General features: G+C 48.8%; 6 protein-coding genes across 6 annotated transcripts; 4 read left to right on the top strand and 2 right to left on the bottom strand.

The window, feature by feature from the left end:
- Positions 1-1046: 1046 nt before the first annotated feature.
- On the top strand, positions 1047-1530 carry EsH8_XI_000036 (uncharacterized protein; the record flags this gene model as incomplete). Its single annotated transcript, XM_083273944.1, has 3 exons — positions 1047-1098; positions 1152-1163; positions 1232-1530. The coding sequence occupies 3 exons, from the start codon at positions 1047-1049 to the stop codon at positions 1528-1530; spliced, it is 363 nt and encodes a 120-aa protein (XP_083120280.1).
- A 4641-nt stretch (positions 1531-6171) lies between these two features.
- EsH8_XI_000035 (uncharacterized protein) lies at positions 6172-7642 on the bottom strand (the record flags this gene model as incomplete). The annotated part of the gene is made up of 2 exons (XM_083273943.1): positions 6172-6357; positions 6533-7642. 2 exons carry the CDS (start codon positions 7640-7642, stop codon positions 6172-6174), a joined length of 1296 nt encoding a protein of 431 aa, XP_083120279.1.
- Positions 7643-7862: 220 nt separating this feature from the next.
- EsH8_XI_000034 (uncharacterized protein) lies at positions 7863-8767 on the top strand (the record flags this gene model as incomplete). Its single annotated transcript, XM_083273942.1, has 2 exons — positions 7863-8072; positions 8240-8767. The coding sequence occupies 2 exons, from the start codon at positions 7863-7865 to the stop codon at positions 8765-8767; spliced, it is 738 nt and encodes a 245-aa protein (XP_083120278.1).
- A 3551-nt stretch (positions 8768-12318) lies between these two features.
- EsH8_XI_000033 (uncharacterized protein) lies at positions 12319-12860 on the top strand (the record flags this gene model as incomplete). Its single annotated transcript, XM_083273941.1, has 2 exons — positions 12319-12566; positions 12644-12860. The coding sequence occupies 2 exons, from the start codon at positions 12319-12321 to the stop codon at positions 12858-12860; spliced, it is 465 nt and encodes a 154-aa protein (XP_083120277.1).
- A 6085-nt stretch (positions 12861-18945) lies between these two features.
- EsH8_XI_000032 (threonine/serine dehydratase family protein) lies at positions 18946-20131 on the bottom strand (the record flags this gene model as incomplete). The annotated part of the gene is made up of 2 exons (XM_083273940.1): positions 18946-19712; positions 19807-20131. The coding sequence occupies 2 exons, from the start codon at positions 20129-20131 to the stop codon at positions 18946-18948; spliced, it is 1092 nt and encodes a 363-aa protein (XP_083120276.1).
- Positions 20132-20793: 662 nt separating this feature from the next.
- Positions 20794-21282, top strand: EsH8_XI_000031 (RidA family protein; the record flags this gene model as incomplete). The annotated part of the gene is made up of 1 exon (XM_083273939.1): positions 20794-21282. One exon carries the CDS (start codon positions 20794-20796, stop codon positions 21280-21282), a length of 489 nt encoding a protein of 162 aa, XP_083120275.1.
- Between the last annotated feature and the right edge of the window lie 560 nt (positions 21283-21842).

The following is a 21842-nucleotide window of genomic DNA, read 5'->3' as shown; positions in this document are numbered from 1 at the left end:
TCCATACCAATTCGCGAAAGCCCAGCATCCCACCGGGTGATGGGGCGGCGGTGGGTCAGCAGCACCGGAGGTCCAGCCCCTCGAGCTGAAAGCCTAGTAACCTGCTGTTGATACCCTGCTGGTGGGCTGTTGGTGACAGGAGAAAATGCAGGTTATCTTTGAAAACAGAATTGGAGATTTTATTTTAAAATACAAATTCTGTATAAACTTATAAATGGAATTCGCCACTAATAGTATTTCTGGTAAAATGGGATCCAGTCTTGTCAGACTCCAACTGGAGTCTATTGGATCATCAGCATTAAGGTTCAATTTGATGATTGTCGATAGAGTGGGTTTTTACCAGCCATTTGGAATGGCAAGCGGTTAACAGACACATGGGATCCTAAAGGATTTTGTTGCCCACTTCTATGCGGCAGTATGACGTTGAATTGATAGTGTGCCACGGCGCCTGTAGGTTCTAGAGGTCTAGACGCGCCAATGACGCAAGTCTGAGCTCAAGTTCAAAAGGAGCGTGGGGTGTATACTATACATACTGGGTACAAAAGGGTTGGAGCGGAACTGTCCCTACAGTTTAGACTTCTTTCAAGCATTCATACTACAACCAAACATCACTTTTAGGCGCCATAATTTAGCCCTATCTATAATTGTTTATATATTCTAGGAGGAATATAATGGGAATTAGGTGTAGGTAGTATATACAGTAGGGGGTAGAATATAATGAAAATAGAGGTAGAATATAATAAGGTTACCGTTGGAATTACAGGGTATCTGTTGTATACAACAGGACTGCCCGTATGGGCTGGAGCTCGCCGAATATTAATATGGTATATCCGGAAGCTGTAAATCGGTATGTAGAAGGGAAAGTAGAAGGTTGGCAGCAGCAGCAGCGGAAGTGTAGATATAGCTGTTGGCAGCCCGGAGACGTAATCTCCGGGCTCCGCTGCTGCGGCCGCTGCCGCGGCCGGCGGCCGGCAGCCTGGCTGCTGGCCGCCCGCCTGTATTCTGGTCACTTAATCCAACAGGTGCCAACCCCGATGGCATACCTCATGGACCTGAGTACAGCTACAACACCATTCAATGGCTCGAGACGGCGACATAGTAAGATCCAAGCCAGTTCGCCTACTAAGCAAATTCCTAATCAAACTTTTTAGTGGCACCGGCTGGTATGACCAAAGCTTGACCGAAGCTGTGTTGGAAACTTTGGACTTCGATGTAACTGCATCTGACCCAGCCAAGACCAATAAATATTGGCGGTGTATTGACGGAGGTGCGCAAAAGATTGCCGAGACGATGCGCAAGAGTCTCAAGGACCAATCTGTCATCAAGTACAACACTCAGGTCGTGGGCATGGAGGCAAACGTTGAGCTCAACAAGCGAGTGCGGAAAGAAATGCAGCTGAACATCAAGGACACCATCACTGGCGAGACGCTGGAACCCAAAAGGTACTTCACTGTATTCAACTCTACTACTCTGGGTGCCACAAACCGAATGGATCTTTCGAAAGCCGGCCTACTCTGGGACACGAAATAAGCAATCCGCTGCCTTAACTATGGGGCTTCTACTAAAGTTGGCATTAAATTCAAGACCGCATGGTGGCGTAAAGAACCCTTCAACATTGTCTACGGGGGATTAGCCCGTACGGATCTTCCCCTCTAAGTCTATATCTATCCATCCTACAACATCGACAATGATTTAGACCCCGTCGACAAGCCCGCCGTCCTCCTGGTCTCCTATACTTAGGGCCAAACGGCCTAACGTCTTGCCACTCTTATGGCCTCGAAGGGTTAAAAGACCAACGACGAGATTCTGAAGGAAGAGGCTGAGCTGAAGGATGTTCTTCTACGCGATCTGGCTTACCTGCATGCAGATGACCCAAGCAGCAAGAAGAGCTTCAAGAAGACTCTTGAACTCATCAAGGTGGAATATGTCGAGCATCAAGCCTAAGACTGGTACCACGACCCGTATATAGCAGGCGCGTTTGCTTACTTTGGTCTATACCAATTCAGCAAGCTTTACCTAGCTATCACCAAGCCGAACACCCTCGGGCAGTTGTACTTTATTGGAGAAGCAGCTTCCACTTATTATGCCTAGGTTGTAGGAGCCTTGGAAAGTGTCATTCAGGCTCTGTGGCTTATGTTCGATGTATTGCATTAGAGCAGCATAAACGATCTACAACTTAACGGAAAGGGATATCCGCCCTACGGATAGGCTATACAACTTCTAAAGACTAGTTGTATTAAAGATAAAGATATTAATATTCCTCTAAGTATTAATCCTCTGCCGTTCTACCCTCTCCCGGCCGAGATGCTAGAAGGTAGAAACAGGGATATTATAGGCCTATAGGCCCCTAAAAAAGGCGGAAGCAGTCTTAGGTATAACCTTCTAGACCACCTATAGAAGGAGATATAAGACAGGGAGCTTATGTAGGGAGCTGCTTATATTGCATTAGCCTTAGTTAAGTTCGCCCTAGATAACTGGTTTATTCTTAAGGCGGAAAAGGATGACCTAAAACCTTAGTGATTACAGAAAACAGATACAGCGATTATAAACGGTCTTTTTTAAATTGACGTTACGTCTCTAATGACCTTGGTTTAGCTGTTAGGAAGATTAATTACTATACAGCTGGAATTAGAATTAATGCTTGTAAAATTTTAACATGTCTTCTGGTCTCCGTTTTATAAACAAATCTTTAACGAAACTTTATTTACTAAGACAAGACTTTAGTCAGCTTTACGAAAATATGCCTAACTTAGAATCACCATGTGATACTATTAGTATTGAAGTGGAATAGTAGGGATGGATGGGTGCAAAACACCACAACACACCCAGCGAGTACCATGCACCCTAGGTTTCGCCTACTAAAGAGTGACTTCCCATCCGCAGAGTAACAGAAGCGTCAATTGTCTGCTAGAGATAGGCCTGATCAGGACTATTCTGAATAGACAATCGCACTATCTAGGCTGTATAGGGAGGGTTAAGAGTTTGCCTTATTGTTTAGTGGTCACCTCCGCTACAATCGCACACACGTACAAGTGAATTTATAGAAGATCTCCAGATTACATAAAGAAAGGAGTATTATTAGGTTGACGTCTGCTGATGTCTAATCAGGCTTAATCTGCTCTAATTAGGCCTAAATACTTGCTGATGACTAAGGAAAAGACAGGATGGTAATGCAGCTAGAGGTAAAGTGGCCCTGCTGTCTACATGTCTGCATGGGCCGCATGGGTTGAACCCCGCCCCATTCCAATAGTTGCTAATAGTATACTTTAGAAAGGTGAGTTCTTTTACTATATTTACTTTGAAGTATAAAATAAAGTAGGTGTATTTGTAAGTCTATCTACTATAACTAACACACTATTATGCTATACTTTACTAAGTAGTTTTTATATATTAGGGAATTTAATAGTAAAGTCTAATAAGATTAAGTGCTATACTTTAAGTAGCACTAGTAGCAGTCTCTATAGGGCTTATATAGACTATTCTTACTTTTTTATAGAGTTTGTAGTCTTTAATAGCTGTAGCTACTTCTTTCTGCCTTAGTAATGCATTTATTATAGTGTTGTTAAATAGATTTAAACGTTTTAGGAACAATTATAGAGGTGAAACTGGAAAATAGCAGGCAAGCCGCCTTGTTAAGTATAGTCTCCTCTTTGGAAGCACACTATAGCTGCTGGCTTGGCTAGTGCATGGAGTAAGGATACAAAGCAGCTAGAAAGCAAAACAGATCGCTAGTTGGCTCTAGCACCCCACTAATCGTTCTAATTGCCCGCAGTACTTAAGAACATATCGTCATTAGGGTTTTCTGACCAATGGCAAGCTAGAGAAGCAGTCCAATCACAGGGTGCAGACTATAGAGTTCCAGGCAGAAGAGGTCAGCCTTTCTTAACGGAAGGTATTAGTCACATTCGTTCCAGGTGAAAGCGGAAGCGGACAAGTAACTCAGGCCAGTTTCCCTACACGGTGGTTTGTCTGTAATTATGTGACCAAGTTTGCTGCTACGTCCCCATACTGATGATTAGGGAGCAACCTAGCAACGGTCCACAGAAGGATAAAATTTGCTTGTGTGTCACGCATTGAGGCGGAATTCGCACTAATGGTCGAATAAAGTTTCTGGGATTCTTTAAAAAGATGGGAAATACAGGTAATATGGCGGTCGTTTTTTTCATTGGGGCCTTGAATCTCAACGATAAGAAGATGATCATTTAATTTAATTAAATAAGCTTTTGCCCCTTGATCTGCTGCGACAAGATGATGTAGCAGATGGGTGGAGCAGACTGATCGCACGTCAATTTATATTCTTAAAGACCAGATGATTGTCTAGAACCTAGCAATCGTGGTCAGCTTTGTTGTCCTTCTTTTTTCCTAGTCTCATTTCGACTCATTCTTTCGATAGTTCACAATGATTCTGCCTCATGCGGCTGCACGCTCTTTTCAAACTTTGTCGCTTAACGCTCTTCATCAGTCCCTTCATCCTCCTGTACTATGTCCGATTGTTATCGATGGACGAATCCCTCGGGACTTTTCTTTGCAAATCTTTGACACCCAGGAAAGCCCGTTCAACCCAGGATTCACGAAAGGCCCAGCACCATGGTCTGAGATCCTCTTGTTCCCCACGGTTCCGACCCCGTCGCGTTTTGACGTCTCTAACTCGACAGGAGACTTCAAACCCGTCGAAGTCACCATTAACGACAGATCCATCTTTGACCCGAGCGGTAACAACCCGCAAGTTGGATTCCGTCGTGCCGGACTATTGCTCGGGAACGGATCCGATGCCTCGAACCAAGGTGTCATGACGTTTCACTGGAGTTCCATGCAAGACTCTACGCGCAAGCTTAATCTGACGCACGAGTACCTAACGTCTTTCCACGAGACGAATGACTCGGGAGGTGCGCAATTTGCTCTGCAAATCGGCACCCCTCTGAACAAAAACAGCACGGTGGATAAGCCTGCGCCGAGTGATTGGAAGATGTTGGACAGGAACAACGACATTGTATTCACAACTCCCCTCGAGTTTGACGCATGGCAGAACTTTGCAGTGACTCTCGATGTTCCAAAAAAGTGAGTTCAATTGATTCTTTCTGGCTAGTAGGCAATGATACGATATGAATCTTGATCTAACGGTTCTGGTCAGCACAATGCAAGTGTTTTACTCTAAAGGAAGCGATCCACTGAGGCCAGTCACTGAAGTCTTTCCCAATGACAACTCTGGTGGCGGCGCCCTCCAGATCGGCATGCTGAAGAAGCCCACTGAAACGAAAACAGTTGTGTTTGACGGCTTCCAAGAGAGCGACCTGAATGAAGGACAGATATTAGGAGGTATTTTTGTTGAGGACAGCGCAAACGGTTGTGTGTCGCTTTAATGTACCCTTAGGAAGTTGGGATGAGCACTGTATTGGAATAAAGACAATAGGATGCCAGATTCGTGCAATTAAATGATGGGGAAGCTAGATTTAGGCATTATAAGGCCAGGCTAAGCAAGACTAGGTCGCAGAAGAGACTTCAGTCCATCAAAGTTAAATTTTTCTAAATTATCCTACTGGTGTTGGAGTTAGGTTTGTTTTCAATCTTAGAATTCAGTTTTCAGCGTTTTGTATAGGGCGAGCAAAAAAGCGTTGCGGACTTTCCCTTGGTTTTGTGATGGATTACCCCGCACTTCTAAAGTCTGCACTTAGAGGTGTAGACAGCTGCATGACACTGACGGATGACAGCGATTCGCCATGGTCTCGCCGGTGTCCCGTAACACATTCGATGTGCTTGATAAGCAACTGAACCACCCCATCAACAGTTTCAGCGGATGCTGTTCTACCAGCCGTCCCAGATTTCCCCCACCGCTCCCTTTTTCGTGATGAATACTTATGAAGTTGAGTGGTTGCAATCGCCGCCGGCCCCTTCACCGGGATCAAAGCACTTGCACCAATCCCCGGAACACGCGGCTGAGTTTCTTAGGCGAGGATGTATGACTCTTTGAAACCCTTTTAGGTGATGCTTCGAGATAATCGTGTTTTTAATTACCAGGATCTGTCCAGCTCTCAACGAAGGCGATACTTTCACGCGCGGCAAAAGCAACACTATTCCCACTTTCGATTCGGGGCAAACCCCGCTCAGTACTCCGGGGGACAAAAGAACATCCTCTCTCCGGCAGACGTACCAAATGGCACATTACCATTATCACTATCGTTCGTAGGACACAGGCGCCGTCGCGCCTGTCGGGCTATCCAGCTGCTGCCGCCGTGGAGGCGCGTCCAACAGCGCGGCCGCCGAGCGGCAGAGGCCCTCCTGGGCGGACCAGTCGCTATCGATGCAGAGCGACCAGAAACGGACCGTCATGGAGCAGGGGTAGTACTGGTTGCCGCCGTCCTGGCCGAGGAAGAGCTGATGTTAGCGGTTATGCACGCGGCCCCGCCGCCACTACCGTTGCAGATCGTCGTTGATGTGTACGTCGCGCAGCCAGACCCGCTATACAGCTGGTCGGTGCCAGGCAGCGGCGGTTGAGGTATCCAAAGGTCTTGCCCGCGAATCCATTAGGATGGACCTGGTACCCGGAAGCCCACCCATTGATAGTTAGCGGGCCAGCCGATCCTTCGAGCAAGGTCTCGCCACCAGAGACAAGCACAACGGACTGCGAGTTCTCGACTAATAAATTATCGAGAACAATGTTGGGCTGTTGGTTCCCATTGCGAGAGACCGTGATCGCATATGGCACACCGTTGAAATGGGAATCCAGAACAGTAATGGAGCCTGTGCCCTGGGGCGGGTTCGTCGACTCAGAAAATGCAGTACAGTCAATGGCTACATAGGCAGCCTGGACGTAAATGTTCTTCCACACCAACCCCCAGTTCCATTCATGCTTAATGGCTGTTAAGCTTAGCGTGAAGCGCAAGTTCTGCGCAGTAAACTGCTGACTACCGGCCAAGAAGCCGATATTGCCTCCAAAAAAGGACAGGTCGCTTACTGAACCCCCGCTCCCGTTCTCCATGAAGATACCAATGGCGGTCGTGGGCCCGGAATCGTCTGAGTGACAGTTGGTGATGCTCGTGGCCTGGCCTACCTGCCAGTGGATTCCCGTAGGAACGTACTCCTGGTCGTTCTGGTAGTTTTTCGAATTCATACCCGTCATATCGAACACGAAGTTCCTAATCTGTAGGAAAAAATTGGACTGGTTCACATACCCCTGCTTCCCACCCCCGCCGGGTACATAAAAGTTGGCGTCGAACAGAGCGATGCCTGTGAAGTTGCGGGATCCCTTGATGACAGCCCGTGCCTCGGGGTTGCTCACGAACTGGGTGTAATAGTACTGAAAAATGGGGCTGGAGATGAGGTATGTACCTGGAGGAAAATATACCACGGCGGTCAGCGTGGTGGTTGAACCGCAGTCGCCGTCACACCGAGCGTCCTCCAGGTTGGACTGGCTGAAGGCGGCTGCGGCGCGGTTGATGGCTCCGGTATCGTCGGTCACGCCGTCTCCCACGGCGCCAAAATCCCTGACGTTTCTGAAAAATTGATAACCGCTGGGTGCAAAAGGTGATACTCCCTGATTTCCGAACTCGGACAGCCAGTACCCATCGCCAACACGTGCCGCGCAGAGTGAGCCCGTAGCATTCTTCACAAAACTGCCTTGCTCTCCAAAAAATGGCCCGGTCATGTTGTGCTTGTCCGGGGAATTGCCTATTTGGTTGTTGGCATGACCCTCAGCGTAAGAAGGCGGCGGCTACTGGCCGTTAACATAATTCAATGACTCTGTTCAACAGGGGGATTGTGCTTTGGTAAACGCACCTCAGGAGGACCCGGGGGTAGCGGTGGTGATGTTCCCAGGGGACCATTGGGCATTATGATGGTGCTCACGATATCTCCGAGGGCATTTGATGAGTCGGCGCTCTGCCTTTGAAAAGGCTATCTCGCGCCACCTCCAAATCCGCTCAGCCACTTCACTAACATTGCGTCAAGAGAATTTCCAGACGGTCCTGGAGTTCCTGACCGAGAACAAGAACGTTCCACCCGGAGGTAAACCCAATCTGTTCTGCAGCGACGAATGGAGTCAACATGAGGGCTGGGACGATCTCGCCAAAGACCATGTAGGGCTTATCTATCAAAACCAAAACGGAGATCTTGTTAGAAACAGGGATGCGCCTGTTCTTCACGATGTCTAGGCTCGTGGGACTAAGAGCGAAGTGGTGGGTGTTCCTGATATGTCTTTCCTTGACTGCGCCTGGATTAACATGGCTAACACTGGCACCCGTAGTTCTGGAGTTTCATTCACAACACATATTTCCTGGCGCCGCGCAACGACGAGTTACGTGTCTGCAGAAAAGGCATCTTGGGGAATACTCAGGCATGGCAAGTCCACGGAAACAACATAGTAGCGCCTCGAGCGCTTACGCTTTGTCCTACATATTTCACCGACCCTGAAAATCGACTGGGACAAGTAACTGCTCGTACAGTAACGGAGGCAGAACTGAAAACGCGTATTGCGGCTGCGGCGGCCGCCAATAACCCGCGGCTGTTGGAGGACCTTCAAGAGGTTGTGCACATGGCGCCTCGTTCATCTACAATCTTCCACGAACTTATGCACGTGCTGCTCGGCTTGGAAGCAACTGTGCCCGGCTCAGAAGAATACTATGACATCACCGAAATCACGCAGCTGGGCATTGAGTTGTCCTCCCGAAACGCAGAATCTTACACCTTGGCTGCTGTAGGTTACTGGTATACGAAAAACACTGTCCGGGAGCCCGAGTTCTGTGGCGGATACACAACGGAGAAGCGAATATGAAGCATCTGCACCGACATGAAATCAATGCTTAGGCTCGCGGCCTTCTCTTCTGGTCATCTATAAGAGCGGTATTTGACAAACTATAGCAATGGCGGCTGAGAGTTGAAAACCTGTGGCCAGAACATAGGTCAAGAAACCGGTGTCTCTTCGTACGACCAATCCCGCAATGCCCAAACATCTCACCGTCTGGTATATGACGTCAGATAACACCACCCACTACATATTTCCGTCTATTTCCCCTTCAGATTTAATACAAACTCAGCAGTTAAGTTTATGGCAGTGACCTTTGAAGATTTTGAAGCGTCCATGACATCTCTAAGATCATGCGTTAAGACTGCATTACCACCCAAGGGCCGTATTAAGCAGAGATAGACGACGTAGACAAACAGATCGCTGTCATCAGAAAATGACCTTTTCTACAACACCACAAAGTTATCGACATAAATCAAAATCATCATCAACAAAACCCTTATCTTTGTGATTATTTTATCTTGATAGTTGTTCACAAGCAATTACAAACAGCAAGGTACTAATCTGTTCAGCAGGGGGTAAAAGATCCTACCCACACGATCACTCCATTCATAGTTCACAACCGCTTCACCAAGTACCGAAGATATGTCGGTAAGTCAATAACCAGTCCACCCACACGCAGGAGACCGGGGACTTTTTGTATTCAGCTGGTTCCGGTTTTGCAGTTGATTTCGCAATGGTCGGGCTTAGAAGTTGGTCTACGGAAACTACAACGGTACCAAATAAACCGTTACCAGCCAGCATCAACTAGATTCTTGCAAATCTAGGATGTTGCCTCTAGTGGCTATGGGAATTGTTTCTAGACAACCGATTTGCCGCAGTAAAGCAATCCGGGGCGCTCCGGAAGCAGAACATCAGAGATACGGGTACATGCTGGAAAGATAGTGGGATCCCTGAGATTTATGTGGAGGAAAAGAAAAACAAGGGAGGAGAATCCCATGCGATACAATCCACCACATTCCCAAGGTACGTCAAAATGGTGAACTACGCCCCAAGAGTCAGAAAAATACGTATTATCGTGCAAATATCCGCCATTCAATTTACCTAGCACCTGCCTATCTTGGAGAAACCATAGAATCATCAAGCAACCCGTGAGTTAAGTAACCACAATATCAAGAGACCCTATCTGCAGTAGCCCTGCGGCTAAAGCCTCCCCTGTCATTTTAGGCGAGGGGGTTATTTGTCACCTGCCGTTCCGTTCAACGAAAGTGTGAATGATTCGATGCATGAGTAAAGGCCTCTAGATAAGCAGCAGGGTGTGTAGGCACGTTGGGAACGCTGTGTTTATCGCGCTTGCGGTACATTTTCATCGTCTGGTAGTTACATCTTTGTTCCCTCTTTTTGATGCAGAGCCAACCCCTCACGATAATTGAGGAATTATCTATGCTTGGTGCCTTGCCTAGTCGAGAAGGTTGACAGCCACCTAGGTGAGGCTGTCTGGCCCAGAATTGAGCACAATACCTTCAGTAGAATCTCCTCGGAAGAAGTTTAACTGGTAAATCAGCCTGTTCTTGGTTTCATGTTGCATTAGCTAGGCTCGACGTGCTGCAGGCTGCAGACTTCAGGGCTTGAGAGAGATTTTAGGGGGCATAGATCAATAGATCTTCTTGGCGCTGTACGAACGAATAGTAGGTCAGGAAAGGGTGCCATTCATACCCCGGTACGTCTCCTCAGAGCCTGGATTAGGGTCAGGTCAACTTTCTGGCCCAATATTTGCGGGCGTATTCAGAACAGTCGCAGGGCGATTCGCCGTTAAAGGAATACTGCCTTGTCTGACGTGGACTATTGCGGCGAGTTGTAGGTCACGGCTGAGCAGCTTATCCGGGTTATGGCCAAGTCCGTCGGTGATTGCCCGGTCGCTGTGATATTTCTCCGACAAGGCCAACTCTATGGACAATCATGCACTAACAGCCAGTCCAGTGTCCTTGGCGGTTCCTAGTTCTGTATCCAATAATCCATGGTACTTGGAGCATGCCATGCCATTATCACACCGTGCCTCCCACATTACATTCGCTTCAGCCGCGGCAACAGGAACCTTATCGTAAAACTCGCAAGCCATATCGGAAAACGGGCGAGCGTCAATTTAACATCGCGCAAGGGTCTAAATCCTACTACTCCAGCCATCCAGACCGAATGCGAGAACAGTCCACAAGGCGGGGATGAGCATGTGGGGGCTGGGCATGCGGCGATAGTTGATCCATCGTGCCAAGTGTTGCCTGGAAGCCAGAGACATACCCGGTCGCATCGTGCGCATTCCTCGCTTAGTCTTCGCTTACAAGTCCATGTCCAGCACACGCATAAGGTGTGTCGGCCCACGTCCTCGTGGGGAACACTTCGCCGAATGGCCCGATTGAGTTTCTCTACTTTTTTTCCAAAAGGGGGGGAGCTAGATAAGGTTAGCCGGGCCGCGCCGGATGTGTCGCCGTCCATCAGCTAAATTCCGACACGTGCGTGACTTAGCATATCTCACTTGTGAGCCTCAAGAGGATACTGGTCAGTAATCAACAAAGTAAACCTTTGATGGTTCGTGTTGCCATGCTCTTGGAGCGAAGTACGTCAAGTTAGCACGTCGCAACCAATTCTCCAGGTAACAGATAGGGCCCCTGTTCGTGGTGGTGCCCGACTCGTCATTCCCCGGTGCATGAGCCGGGTGGAACGTGTGAGCAACATAATTAGCCTATTGGGCCATGCCCAAAAGACTGGTTAGCGTGGCCATCCCTGTTTCAAGGTACCGCGACTCAAGATGGCGGCTTAGCATCCCGAGAGAGGACCCCAGTGAGCAACAGTTACCTAGTTAACTTGTAATCCTGGTGATTAGGTCCAAGCACATGTAGACTCAGCCTTATTAGGCTGCGACCAATAAAGAGGGTTACATCCATCGCGACTCATTCCACCAATGACACTTGCTTGTTCCAATCACGCTGTATCTGGTGCTGGACGGGTAGATGCCGACTCGATGGCTTATTCCGAAGGGTGGTGAGAGTTCGGCACCAAGTCACCCTACCCTCGGCTGAGGGTAATTCCCTTATTCTAGACTTCTTTCTCGCCGTGTTTACCTGGCTTGAATGGAATCAAAGCCCGCGTGACTTGTGCAGCCCTAGACGCGTGCAGATGAAGGAATCCTCTAGTAGTAACTTCCCGGGCCCAGAACATTCGTAGCTCCGCCAAGCCTACGTGCATATACCTCAGGTAGTATGCATCAGCAATCACGGACTAAAAGGATTTTGTCTACGTAGCTCCTAATATTGTCCCTTCCTTTTCATCGTGATGGCACTCCTGCTTTCTTCCATGACCGTGACTGGCTTCCCCGCTCAGGATCTTGATGCCTGTTGCGCTTGTCGTGGCAAGAAGAGGTCGGGTGCTCAGCAGCTGGTATTCTAGTTTTCTCTACTTCCGATAACGTTACAATTATGGGACAAAGTCCAGTGGTATCAAAAGTATAAATACTAAAGTTGTTGTCCAAAAACTCGTTTGCAATATCCCAGCCCATCTATCGTGTCTCCTTCCATCCTCCTTCAGATATGCGTTTCAACCTTTTCGCCCTCGCTGCTCTTGTCGCCGCCGTCACAGGCAGTGCCATTCCTGCCAACCACGACCACGAGCATGTCTATGAGGATACATCGCCTGTTCCCAGGAGCCCACTCGATAAACGAGACTCCTTCGACTGCAAGGGCAGTTCCATGTGCTCAACGCTAAATGTTGCTGCGTGCAACAACGCGGTCAACTTCAACATCATCCGTAATAACGACGTGAACTACGGCGCTCCTGGGTAAGTGGCCGACTTTCAAACCGCCGAGGAGTAACCTCAACAAGACATTGTAATTGAAAGCTGATACACGCCCACAGAAGCGGCAGACGGTACACGGGTGCTTGCTCTACCGTGGCACTCGACTATGGATGCGGCGTATTTATCCAAGGCAAGTCTCACTGCGCTCGCACGGGCAATGAGATTTGGTGGGATTACCAAGATATTCGGAACAACGGCTGCAGGGTCTGCGGCACGAAGCATTGGGGTGACGGGTGCATGACCACAATCAACTATGTCAGCGGATGCAAGTCCTAGATTAAAGAATTTAAATGCTGTCTGGAGTCTTAAGGACCTTTCGGACTAGCTAATTATATAGGTAATCTGTAATCTAACACGTCTAGAAATTCGCGTCGGCCTACGCCTCGGGGCGAGGCACTATCCCATATTAATTGAATGAAGACGAAGGTCTTGAGTACCTCATCCCCACAGATCTCATTAAACATAAACACATTCCATTTCACGGAGACTTGAATGTAGGGATCGATAATTCCATATTAGTAAAATTTCCCTTGGCAATGTACTCGGTCCCAAGACACTAAATGGGTCTTGATGAAGTTAGTATAAGTATGGATTAAGGTAAGTATACTCATACTATTAAGTACGTCAAGGAGCGACCTAGCTACTATCTTTACTAGCCAAATATAAATCTATTAAATCTAGGTTATATCAACTTTCAGCAAACATACTAGCTTCTAGATCCACCTCTATAGAGGTTAAATATTGCGTTGTTTCTAGTAGTATATATTGTATTGATCTATCTCTTGCTAATTGCCTAGCATAACAAGCAGGCAACTTATAGCATCCGCTTGATGCTTAATCCTATAGCTTACATCGCTTACAGTAACTACCAAGCTATCTAATATCGGTTGAATGGGCTCTGGTACACGTACAGTTGGTGCTGCAATGCAATAGTATTCAATTAGTCGTGATGTCTAAGCTAGGTTCGCTGTGGTCGACTCCACCAGTCGAGGATTAACCGAGCACCGGGTTAATCCATAAACACCCATCCCCGATCATGCCTGATTGCCTTGCTGCGTACGGTCATAGCGAGTTCTGTTCCAACAATATCTATATGTAAGCAAGACATTAGATATCAACTAAAGCGAGCTTAGAGACCAATCTCATGCTTTAGTTCAATAGCCTGAACCTTTCCACCCTTTGTAACACCATTGATTTCAGCTGGTCCTGTTGTGATATAGAGTGTGGTTGCATCCCGCTTGGTTCTTCCAAATTTACAAGCTGTAGCTGTTGCCACTTCAAAAGAATCGGCAGCACCCGCCACAGGCACAAAATCTCCGTCGGGCCAGATAGCGAGGAGCTCATTATAAGAGTTGGTAGCTAGCCAGGCTGTATCGGAATTTCCTGGTCCGAAAATGAAGTCATCCGTTGCCGCCGCAGGGTGTTTCGCAACCAGCTTCGCCTCTGCTCCTGGGACTAGGCCTCCAGACCCAGTAATAGGAACTTTATAAAGGCTCGTCAAGACATTGTTTGTCCAATAAAGATAACCCTTGTGGATGCGCATGCCGTCAATGCCGAGAGCAAACGTAGACCCGTTAGCGAAGTTGCCCATCTCTTTCAACTTCGCCGCAACGTCGTATTCGCCAGTAATAGCATTCACACGCCATACCAGTCCCAACTGAGCATCTGCAACAAGCACAATGCTTTTGTTTTGAGGTACTGCTGCTACGCCGTTAGGCAAAAGGCACTCAGGAAGGTAAGTCACAAGTTGTGGCTCTGGTGATTTCTGGGCAAGGTCAATCTTCCAGACCCCCGCAGTTCCTTTAACGCCACCAGTTTTCCAGCTGAAGTTGGCGCCAGTGAAAACAAACACATCCTGCACTGTTTCCGTGATGCCAGTCAAGCCGCCGGTCGTGTCGATAGTAAACAGGCGGCGTACCGTCGGATGTTTGCTCGCAGGGTTTGACACTTCGTAGAGAGAGGCGTTTGGCTCTAGTGTCGTAAGGAGAAGGTTGCCATTAGAGCGAACGGCTATGTTTTCAACCCAGACGTCGTCCGCAAATTGTGCCACTAGGTGGTTTGGAAGGGAGGTCGATGCATTTGCATAGCGAACCGAACGGGCCGTCGCACTTGACAAAAGCAAGAGGCATGAGGTAAAAAGTTTTACAAGCAGCATCATAATGCTGCAAGTTGGAGGCAGGATTGAGAGTGCTTATGCCACAATAAGGATATAATAGAAGAAGGCTACACCAAATGGAAAATAACGCTCGTTCTTTTGAAAATGGAAGGTGGGTGGAAACCTAGTCTCTGTTGTCTACAAGGGAGCATTTATAGTAAAAGGAAAGGCATTATCAAGTTTCATAAGATTAGTTACCCACTGTCAGTATATCCACATTTCACTATCCTAACAGGTCAAGCACTGTAACTGCTCATCATTAGTGAAGCCAGTCACCTCAACCAGCATTCAGCCGCTTCAGCTGTCAGGCATTGCCGCTGACTAAGACTATTGGTGATGCCGCTGACTAAGATAGCGGTTGCATCTAAGTATGAAATCAAGTTGTGCCAAGGGCCTACTGATGGCAGTAACGGCACTAATGGCAATGACTGACGGCAATGACGGCACTGGCGGCTGAGTGCCCCTGACCTTTATCATATTAACTGCATGGTAACTTTATACTTATGGTACGCTTACTTGTACGTAAGTGAATTATTCAAGTTGTTCTATACAACCTGTCCGCATACATACTTCAACACACGCCAGTAAAACCACTGTCAGGCAGCAACTATCACCTCTCATCTGTTTTCCCAACCTCATTAATATTACACAGGCACTGCCCTACCCGGCCTTACCCAATTTCGTGCCTGAAGATTAAATTTCAACGTCATATGGACCATCTTTCCTACAGGTCAGGAATAAGTCGACCTATATTACTTTTAGACCCATTCCTTCATCCTCATGTATCTCAGCCTTAAACCTACAAACACAATACACTGACACTCTTCTGTCTGAACTTCTGTGCCATTGCCCCGCCAGCATTCTCGTCGTCGGTAGGGTGGGCGGCGTGCTCGCGTACCTCGAGTCGAGGCGGTGCTAGCGCAAGGAGATCGGGTTCCCGGCCGACAAGTGGCGGGCCGGGGATGAGGGCGGGGGATGGCGGCGGCCGGGCTAGCCCTGCTTAGGGGGTGTTTTGTTGCGTGTGCTTTTGTCGTGTTGGGGTGCTTGTTATTTCGTCGTGCGTTTTTCCGAGTTTAACGAGTACCCGAAAAAAAAAAGGGGCGGAATGCATCCGCGACATGTCGCCAAGAGAAAGTTCGGAAAGTCGTGGCCGGAAATGACCTCACGGTTTCCACTGCGTGTCGTCAATCAAGTCCCAAATCTCCCTCACCACCACCGGCCGGGTGGGGCCTCGGTTTCCATCATCCGAGGATGTCTCGAAACAGTAATTTTGTTCGGTATTGCACGTCCCTCTGTATTTCCAGTTGTGTAGCTAACTGATTTTTAGCTATGAAGCAGTTCTTCAGCTTCAATACTTGATGAAGGAAGAGGCAGGCGATCCCTTTGAAAGACACTTCCTCATGGCCCCCTTCCACAACACAACCAAAGTCCCCTATATTGACAGAAGCAACCCGCCTTCATGAGAACTCAGGACCCAGCCGTTGTGCTTCGGGCTCCTAAATTTGCTCGTCGGGAAGACACGGCGGACGTTTTCGCGCTCCTTGGCCCCATAAAATTACCGAGGAAGTGGCAGCTCGTTGGATGGATTGTCTCGGCATGCGTCCTCGGAAAGCAGTTCCGCCGCCCAGACCGTATATACGTCCCAGTCATGGCTGTTGTATGAATCCCTGTGTTCAGACTGTTAGTCTCTGAGACATTGTTGACACCGGCAACTCCGGAGGGCAGGGCTCTCACTCGTATTGTCAGAAGCTCATGGTTGGCAGCAACTGTCCCGCCCTATACTCAAGCGAAAAGGTATCGCCTCGCTTATTACCACCGTAGCTAGAAGGGCGCTTGACGAATGCATTGAGTCGTACACTTGGAGGGCATGTCGGCTCGGGATGTGACGGAATATCAGCTAGTGCACGATCTCGTAGGTCTACAGAACCAAGACGTTTAGGCGTAAAGCCTCGCTCGCCAGTCAGGACGGAGCCACCTAGCCGACCACGCCGTTCGTATTGTTCACCAGGCTGCAATCCGGGCAGGGATTCTGCAAGCGTTTCATTGAGCCACTTGCCGGGACGGAGCCTGGGCATGGAGTCTGCTCTAGGGCGGAGTGAGAGATGTCAGTTTGGGGTTCTCCTTTTCGTGCCTGGGTCTGGTTGATGCTGGAATCATCATCTGATGTAGTCCTCGTTCAGGGCGGCTTGGGTGCCGAGGAGGTGGCATTATCGAGGCGGGAGCGGACGCGGCGGGAACAGCCGTGAGATCAGCGAAATTGAGGCCGGGGCACATTTGGTGACGGCGATGTAGAGGGAGGAGGCCGTGGTCGAGGTTCTCCCATGCCCAGAGCTCTAACGGGTTCCGAGGTCCGTCGAGGTCGTTCGGCTGAACGCCAACCTGATCAATTCCGGCTCCCCGCTCAAATTCCAGTGACCTACGCTAGGCCTTGTTAGGATGAAGGGAACAGGAAAATATAGACACGGGATGGTGAAGCTAGTCTATAAGTAGAGAAGACATACCACAGGGTGCTACTGCGAGGGAGAGTCGTGAGTAATGCTGGAACCCAACCTGCTTTTTCTTATTTTTATATCTAGGCGGCTGCTTCTTTCGGGATGGGCCCGTTGTTGTTTACTCTTTGTGGTTGGTGATACTACCCTCGGCGTTGTAGCCTGTTGGGTTGAATGCAATCATCTGACAGAAGAAGCATCTCTGTGGCATCTCTGTGGCTAAACGGGCCGGCCGAGATATCCGATATCCAATATGCGCAAGTATCGTGTGTTTCCCAATATTGATGGTTCTCATCCCATGACTTCTGTTGCTAGGAGCAGGATCCCCAAGAGCGCTTCGGGGCAGACTCTTTGATCGAAACGACGCGCATACATATTAGCGGAAGGACTTGTACAATTAGGTGCTTGCCAGACAAGGCTTGGAGGTTGTCGTTTGCGCCAGAGTAGACGGTGATGGTGTGGGTGGCCAAAGCACAGCCAATCAGTGATTACTTGCAACTCGGCATGGAGAAAAAGGATGGGGAGATTGGTGTTCCTACGACAGAAAAAATGTTAGTGAGGAAGAGCAAAACAATCAATGGCGAAACTTGACGAGAAGGGAAGGGGGAAATATCATGGAGGCAAACAAACCGATTTCGCCTTCTGAGAAGGGCGAGAGAAGCCGAGATGACAAGAAGCTACGCATCAGCTCTTGGTGAGATTGGTAGATGGAGAAGAACACAGTGGGGAATAAGGCGCGCGTGAGGTTGTGGTTGTGGTTGAGGTCGGGGTGACGGGCGACTAAGGTGATGCTGAAGAGACGAGGCTGAAGAGCCGAAGCCAACGGAAGGTGTTTTGGGAGTCCTAGGCGAGGTCGAAGGAGAGTGTGTCGAGAGGAAAAGAGCTGAGGTGAAGGGGGTGACAGAGGAGACAGAAGAAAAAAGGGTTCTGAGGCTGGGTGGTTGGCTTTGGCGAGTGACATCCTCCTGCCAAATAATAGGCTTTTACCATTATTTTCATCGCGGTATCTTCCCCTCTTATATGGTTTTCGCCCTTTCATGTTTTCCACTGCCTTTATCGTGAAAGGTAATACACAGGGATCTATGACTGAGAATACGCGAAAAAATATTCCGAGAAAACAAGAGCCCAATCGAAACTGTCGATGGCCAGGGTGTAAGGGGAAGGGGGCCCGGCTGGAATGGAGGCGCAGAAAACAAGAAGAGAAAGGAGATCAAAGCTGATTCAGTGACCCTCATTTCACCGAATGTGAACACCAAAGTAAAGACCCCAAGCCAGCTCCAGTCGACGATGATTGTCGCACATGGAGGGTCTGTTTTCCACCCACCTAATCTGTCATTCGAACATGTTCTTCAGCTGCTATGAGAGGATCAAAGCTGCGTCACCATACTAAAAAGGGTGATTCTCAAGATGGAGACTCTTAAATAGAAAGATTTCTTCAATACCGAGGCTCTCGTTTACGACCAACTGCGACCGTTGCAGGGTTACATCATCCCGAGATGGCCTCAATCACCTAGATGTTACTCGCTAGTAATTAGGACCTATCCCTTAATGCGGCGAGCAACTGATCGGATTCCCAACTAGTCAACTGTTATCTGACAATTATATTGAATTGGCCTAGCGAATAAGCTCTAGATAGTCACCCTCACCCTGATCTAACCCTAAGCAGACCTATTATATAATACGGGTATCCCTATAATACTAATAGGCTTGCTATCTTTTATGAGGCGAACAGCTTCGCCATTCCGTCAACGCCAATGTTCCCTCCACTTACAATCAGCCCTAAGTCCCAGCCCTTCTCACCAGCCTCACGCTCAACCATGCTCCGAAACTCTTCGTTGTACAAAGCGACCGCCAATGGTACCGCGGAACTCGGCTCAACCCAGATTTTGAGCCTCTCCAAGATGAGCTTCATAGCATCTAAAATCTCCTCCTCGGAAACGGCATACATCCCGCTGACTAGCCTGCGCTCGTATATAAGATCCCATGGCGTGGCACTGATAGTTCCTATTAGACCATCTGCGACGGTCCTTGTCTTCACGTGTGTGATCCTCGTGCCGCTGTAGTATCCCCTCCTCCCATCATCGGCGCCATCGAGCTCAGGCTCGGCACCAAAGACCCGCACTCCTGTGCCTTCGCAGCTTAGGGCCGTGCCAGACAACAAACCACCGCCGCTGCAAGGTGCAATGATGGCGTCAAGCTTGACGCCTAGTTCGGCGACTTGCTCTTGCATCTCCAGACCAGCGGTGGCTTGTCCCAGAATGATGTCTGGATGATCGTGAGGCGGCACAAGCCGAGCGCCAGTCTCGGCGACTATCTTGGCTGCGACGGCCTCGCGGGTAGAGAAATCTGGCCCGGAGAAGATGACGTTGGCACCATAGCCCTCTGTCGCCGCGATCTTGTTGGGGCGCGTGGTAGTGGGCATGACGATGTAAGATATGATCCCACTTTCCTTTGCGGCTAAAGCGAGTGCTTGAGCGTGGTTGCCTGATTGCATCGGTGTCAGCCATGAAACTCCAACTTCATGCGAGACAACGTCGGTAGTTAAACGCTGGCAACAGATTTAGAAAAAGGGTACTACCAGCACTGTATCCAACGACGCCCTTCTCTTTGCCTCCATTCTCAAGCCATCCAGGCTCTTGTTTCAGTCTTTCCACAGCGTGGAAGGCCCCACGGGCCTTGAAGGCGCCCGTTCGCTGCATGTTTTCGCATTTGAACCAGAGTCTGAGGATAGGCTTCGCAACATCTCGACCGCCTGCTGAGGGTGGTTCCCTCGGGCTGGAGGCCATTCGATTCAAAGTCTTGTTCGTCAAGACCGGCGTGAAGTGTATATGGGACTGAATTAACTTGCGTGCTTGAATAACCGAGTCCCTGCTCAGAGGAGGGCATGTCGAAAGGTTAGCCATTGTATGCAAAGGATCAGGGTAGATTCCGGACAAAAAGCACTTGGCTATCTCCTCTTTACTGCAGGGTCTGAAGTAAGTTTATACCGTCTCAAATCTTTTCCCTAGAACTACTTTATCAAAGGCATTTCGGTCATATTGTGACTGTATTGTGGGATATTCGGCAAAACCTACGAGCCCTCCAGAATGTTGCGGCCAAACGATGCGGGGTGCCATACTTGTTAATCTATCTCTACGGGAGTAAGAAACTCCATAACTTGTTTAGAACTGCTGAAGTGGAGATCGGCTGAAATCCCCGACGTCAACGCCATTCTATCAAAGCAACGGTTCGCGAGGAAGGGGGGTCCTCGGCGTAATTCGTACTGATGCCGAAATCCACTCGGCTACATTATTAGAGTCCCGACTTCGACATAATGAGATGCACCACTGCTGAACTCTGCTTTCGGCAATTCTTTATGTTTTCCCGATTTGAAATTGTTCACATTCAATGAAATGCCGACAAAAGATGCTGTTCTCAAACAACACCAGGTTCACATATAACGCCAGAGTTATGGGTAAAAGTAAGCAGGTGTCGCTATCAGTATTTTAACCGTTGGCAAAGGCACGGGCAGATTACAAACCAGCTTCATAATACCTGCGAGTCTTTTCCCATCAATTCCGTTATCATGATGAGCAACGGCGACGCAGTAATCCTCCACACAGGCACGATTACAGGCCTCGCAAACTATCCGCGCGGCCGCCTTACCCCAACGGCCCCCCATCGCACACTTTTCATCTCAGGCACATCATCCCGCCGCCCAGACGGCACCTTTGCCGGGGCCCGAAATTTTTCTTCTGGGCACGAGGAAGCTGAGAAGCTCGAAAACGACCTCAGCCACGGCTTTGATGTGCAAGAACAAACAGCGGCCATCCTTCGCAACATAGAAGAAGTGATCAAGAACGCCACAAAGGGCAAGGGCGGCCTCGGAAATCTAATCGATGCCACCGTTTTTCTGGTAAACATGAGGAGAGACTACGCTGGCATGAACGCCGTGTGGAACGGAGTCTGGCCGAGGTTTGACGAGGCACCCGCGCGGACGACAATTGGGGTCAAAGAACTGCCAAGCCCAGAGATGATTATCGAGATCAAATGCACCGCTATTGTCGATCTATAGAGAGCTGTAGGGTTACTGTATGTAAATCCAATAGGAGCAGTAGAGGAATTCAAGGGATATTCCCTATCTTCATTGTTATGACGCGGAGATAAGCCATTCTTAGGTACAGCTAGATAGTTAGTCTAATTGTATCTCTCTTTCAAGAGTCGTCCTAGCGAGTTTTAAATAGACAAAAATGATTTAAAAGTAGTGAAAAGCACCAATTATATATACAAGCTAGAGAGCCTGTCTTGAGGCAGGATTTCCTAGCGGAAGCTATTCGGGTTGAAAGTAGCTTGATTATCTAAACTAGGTGGGCCGCGCGAAGCTGGCTTATATACGCCGGCTTCGCGTGGGGCGACCGCCGACTTCGCGTGGGCCGGCCGGGGCAGAATAATGCGCCGCGATCTCGCGCTGCGTTGCAATACATAATTAAGGTGAAACCCCCCAGTCGCTGTTGTTCTTAAGATCTTGAGGGAATACGCCAGTCGCTTCTTTTTCCAACTCATTTTCCATGGTCCATGATTCCCACTTATGTCCTGGGGGAAGATTGGTGTTCTCAAAGTCTATGCCAGCTTCAA

This window comes from Colletotrichum jinshuiense, chromosome 11, assembly GCF_051148585.1.
Source record: "Colletotrichum jinshuiense chromosome 11, complete sequence".
In the NCBI taxonomy this organism is placed as follows: Eukaryota; Fungi; Ascomycota; class Sordariomycetes; order Glomerellales; family Glomerellaceae; genus Colletotrichum; species Colletotrichum jinshuiense.
This window is presented reverse-complemented; position numbering and strand designations above follow the sequence as displayed.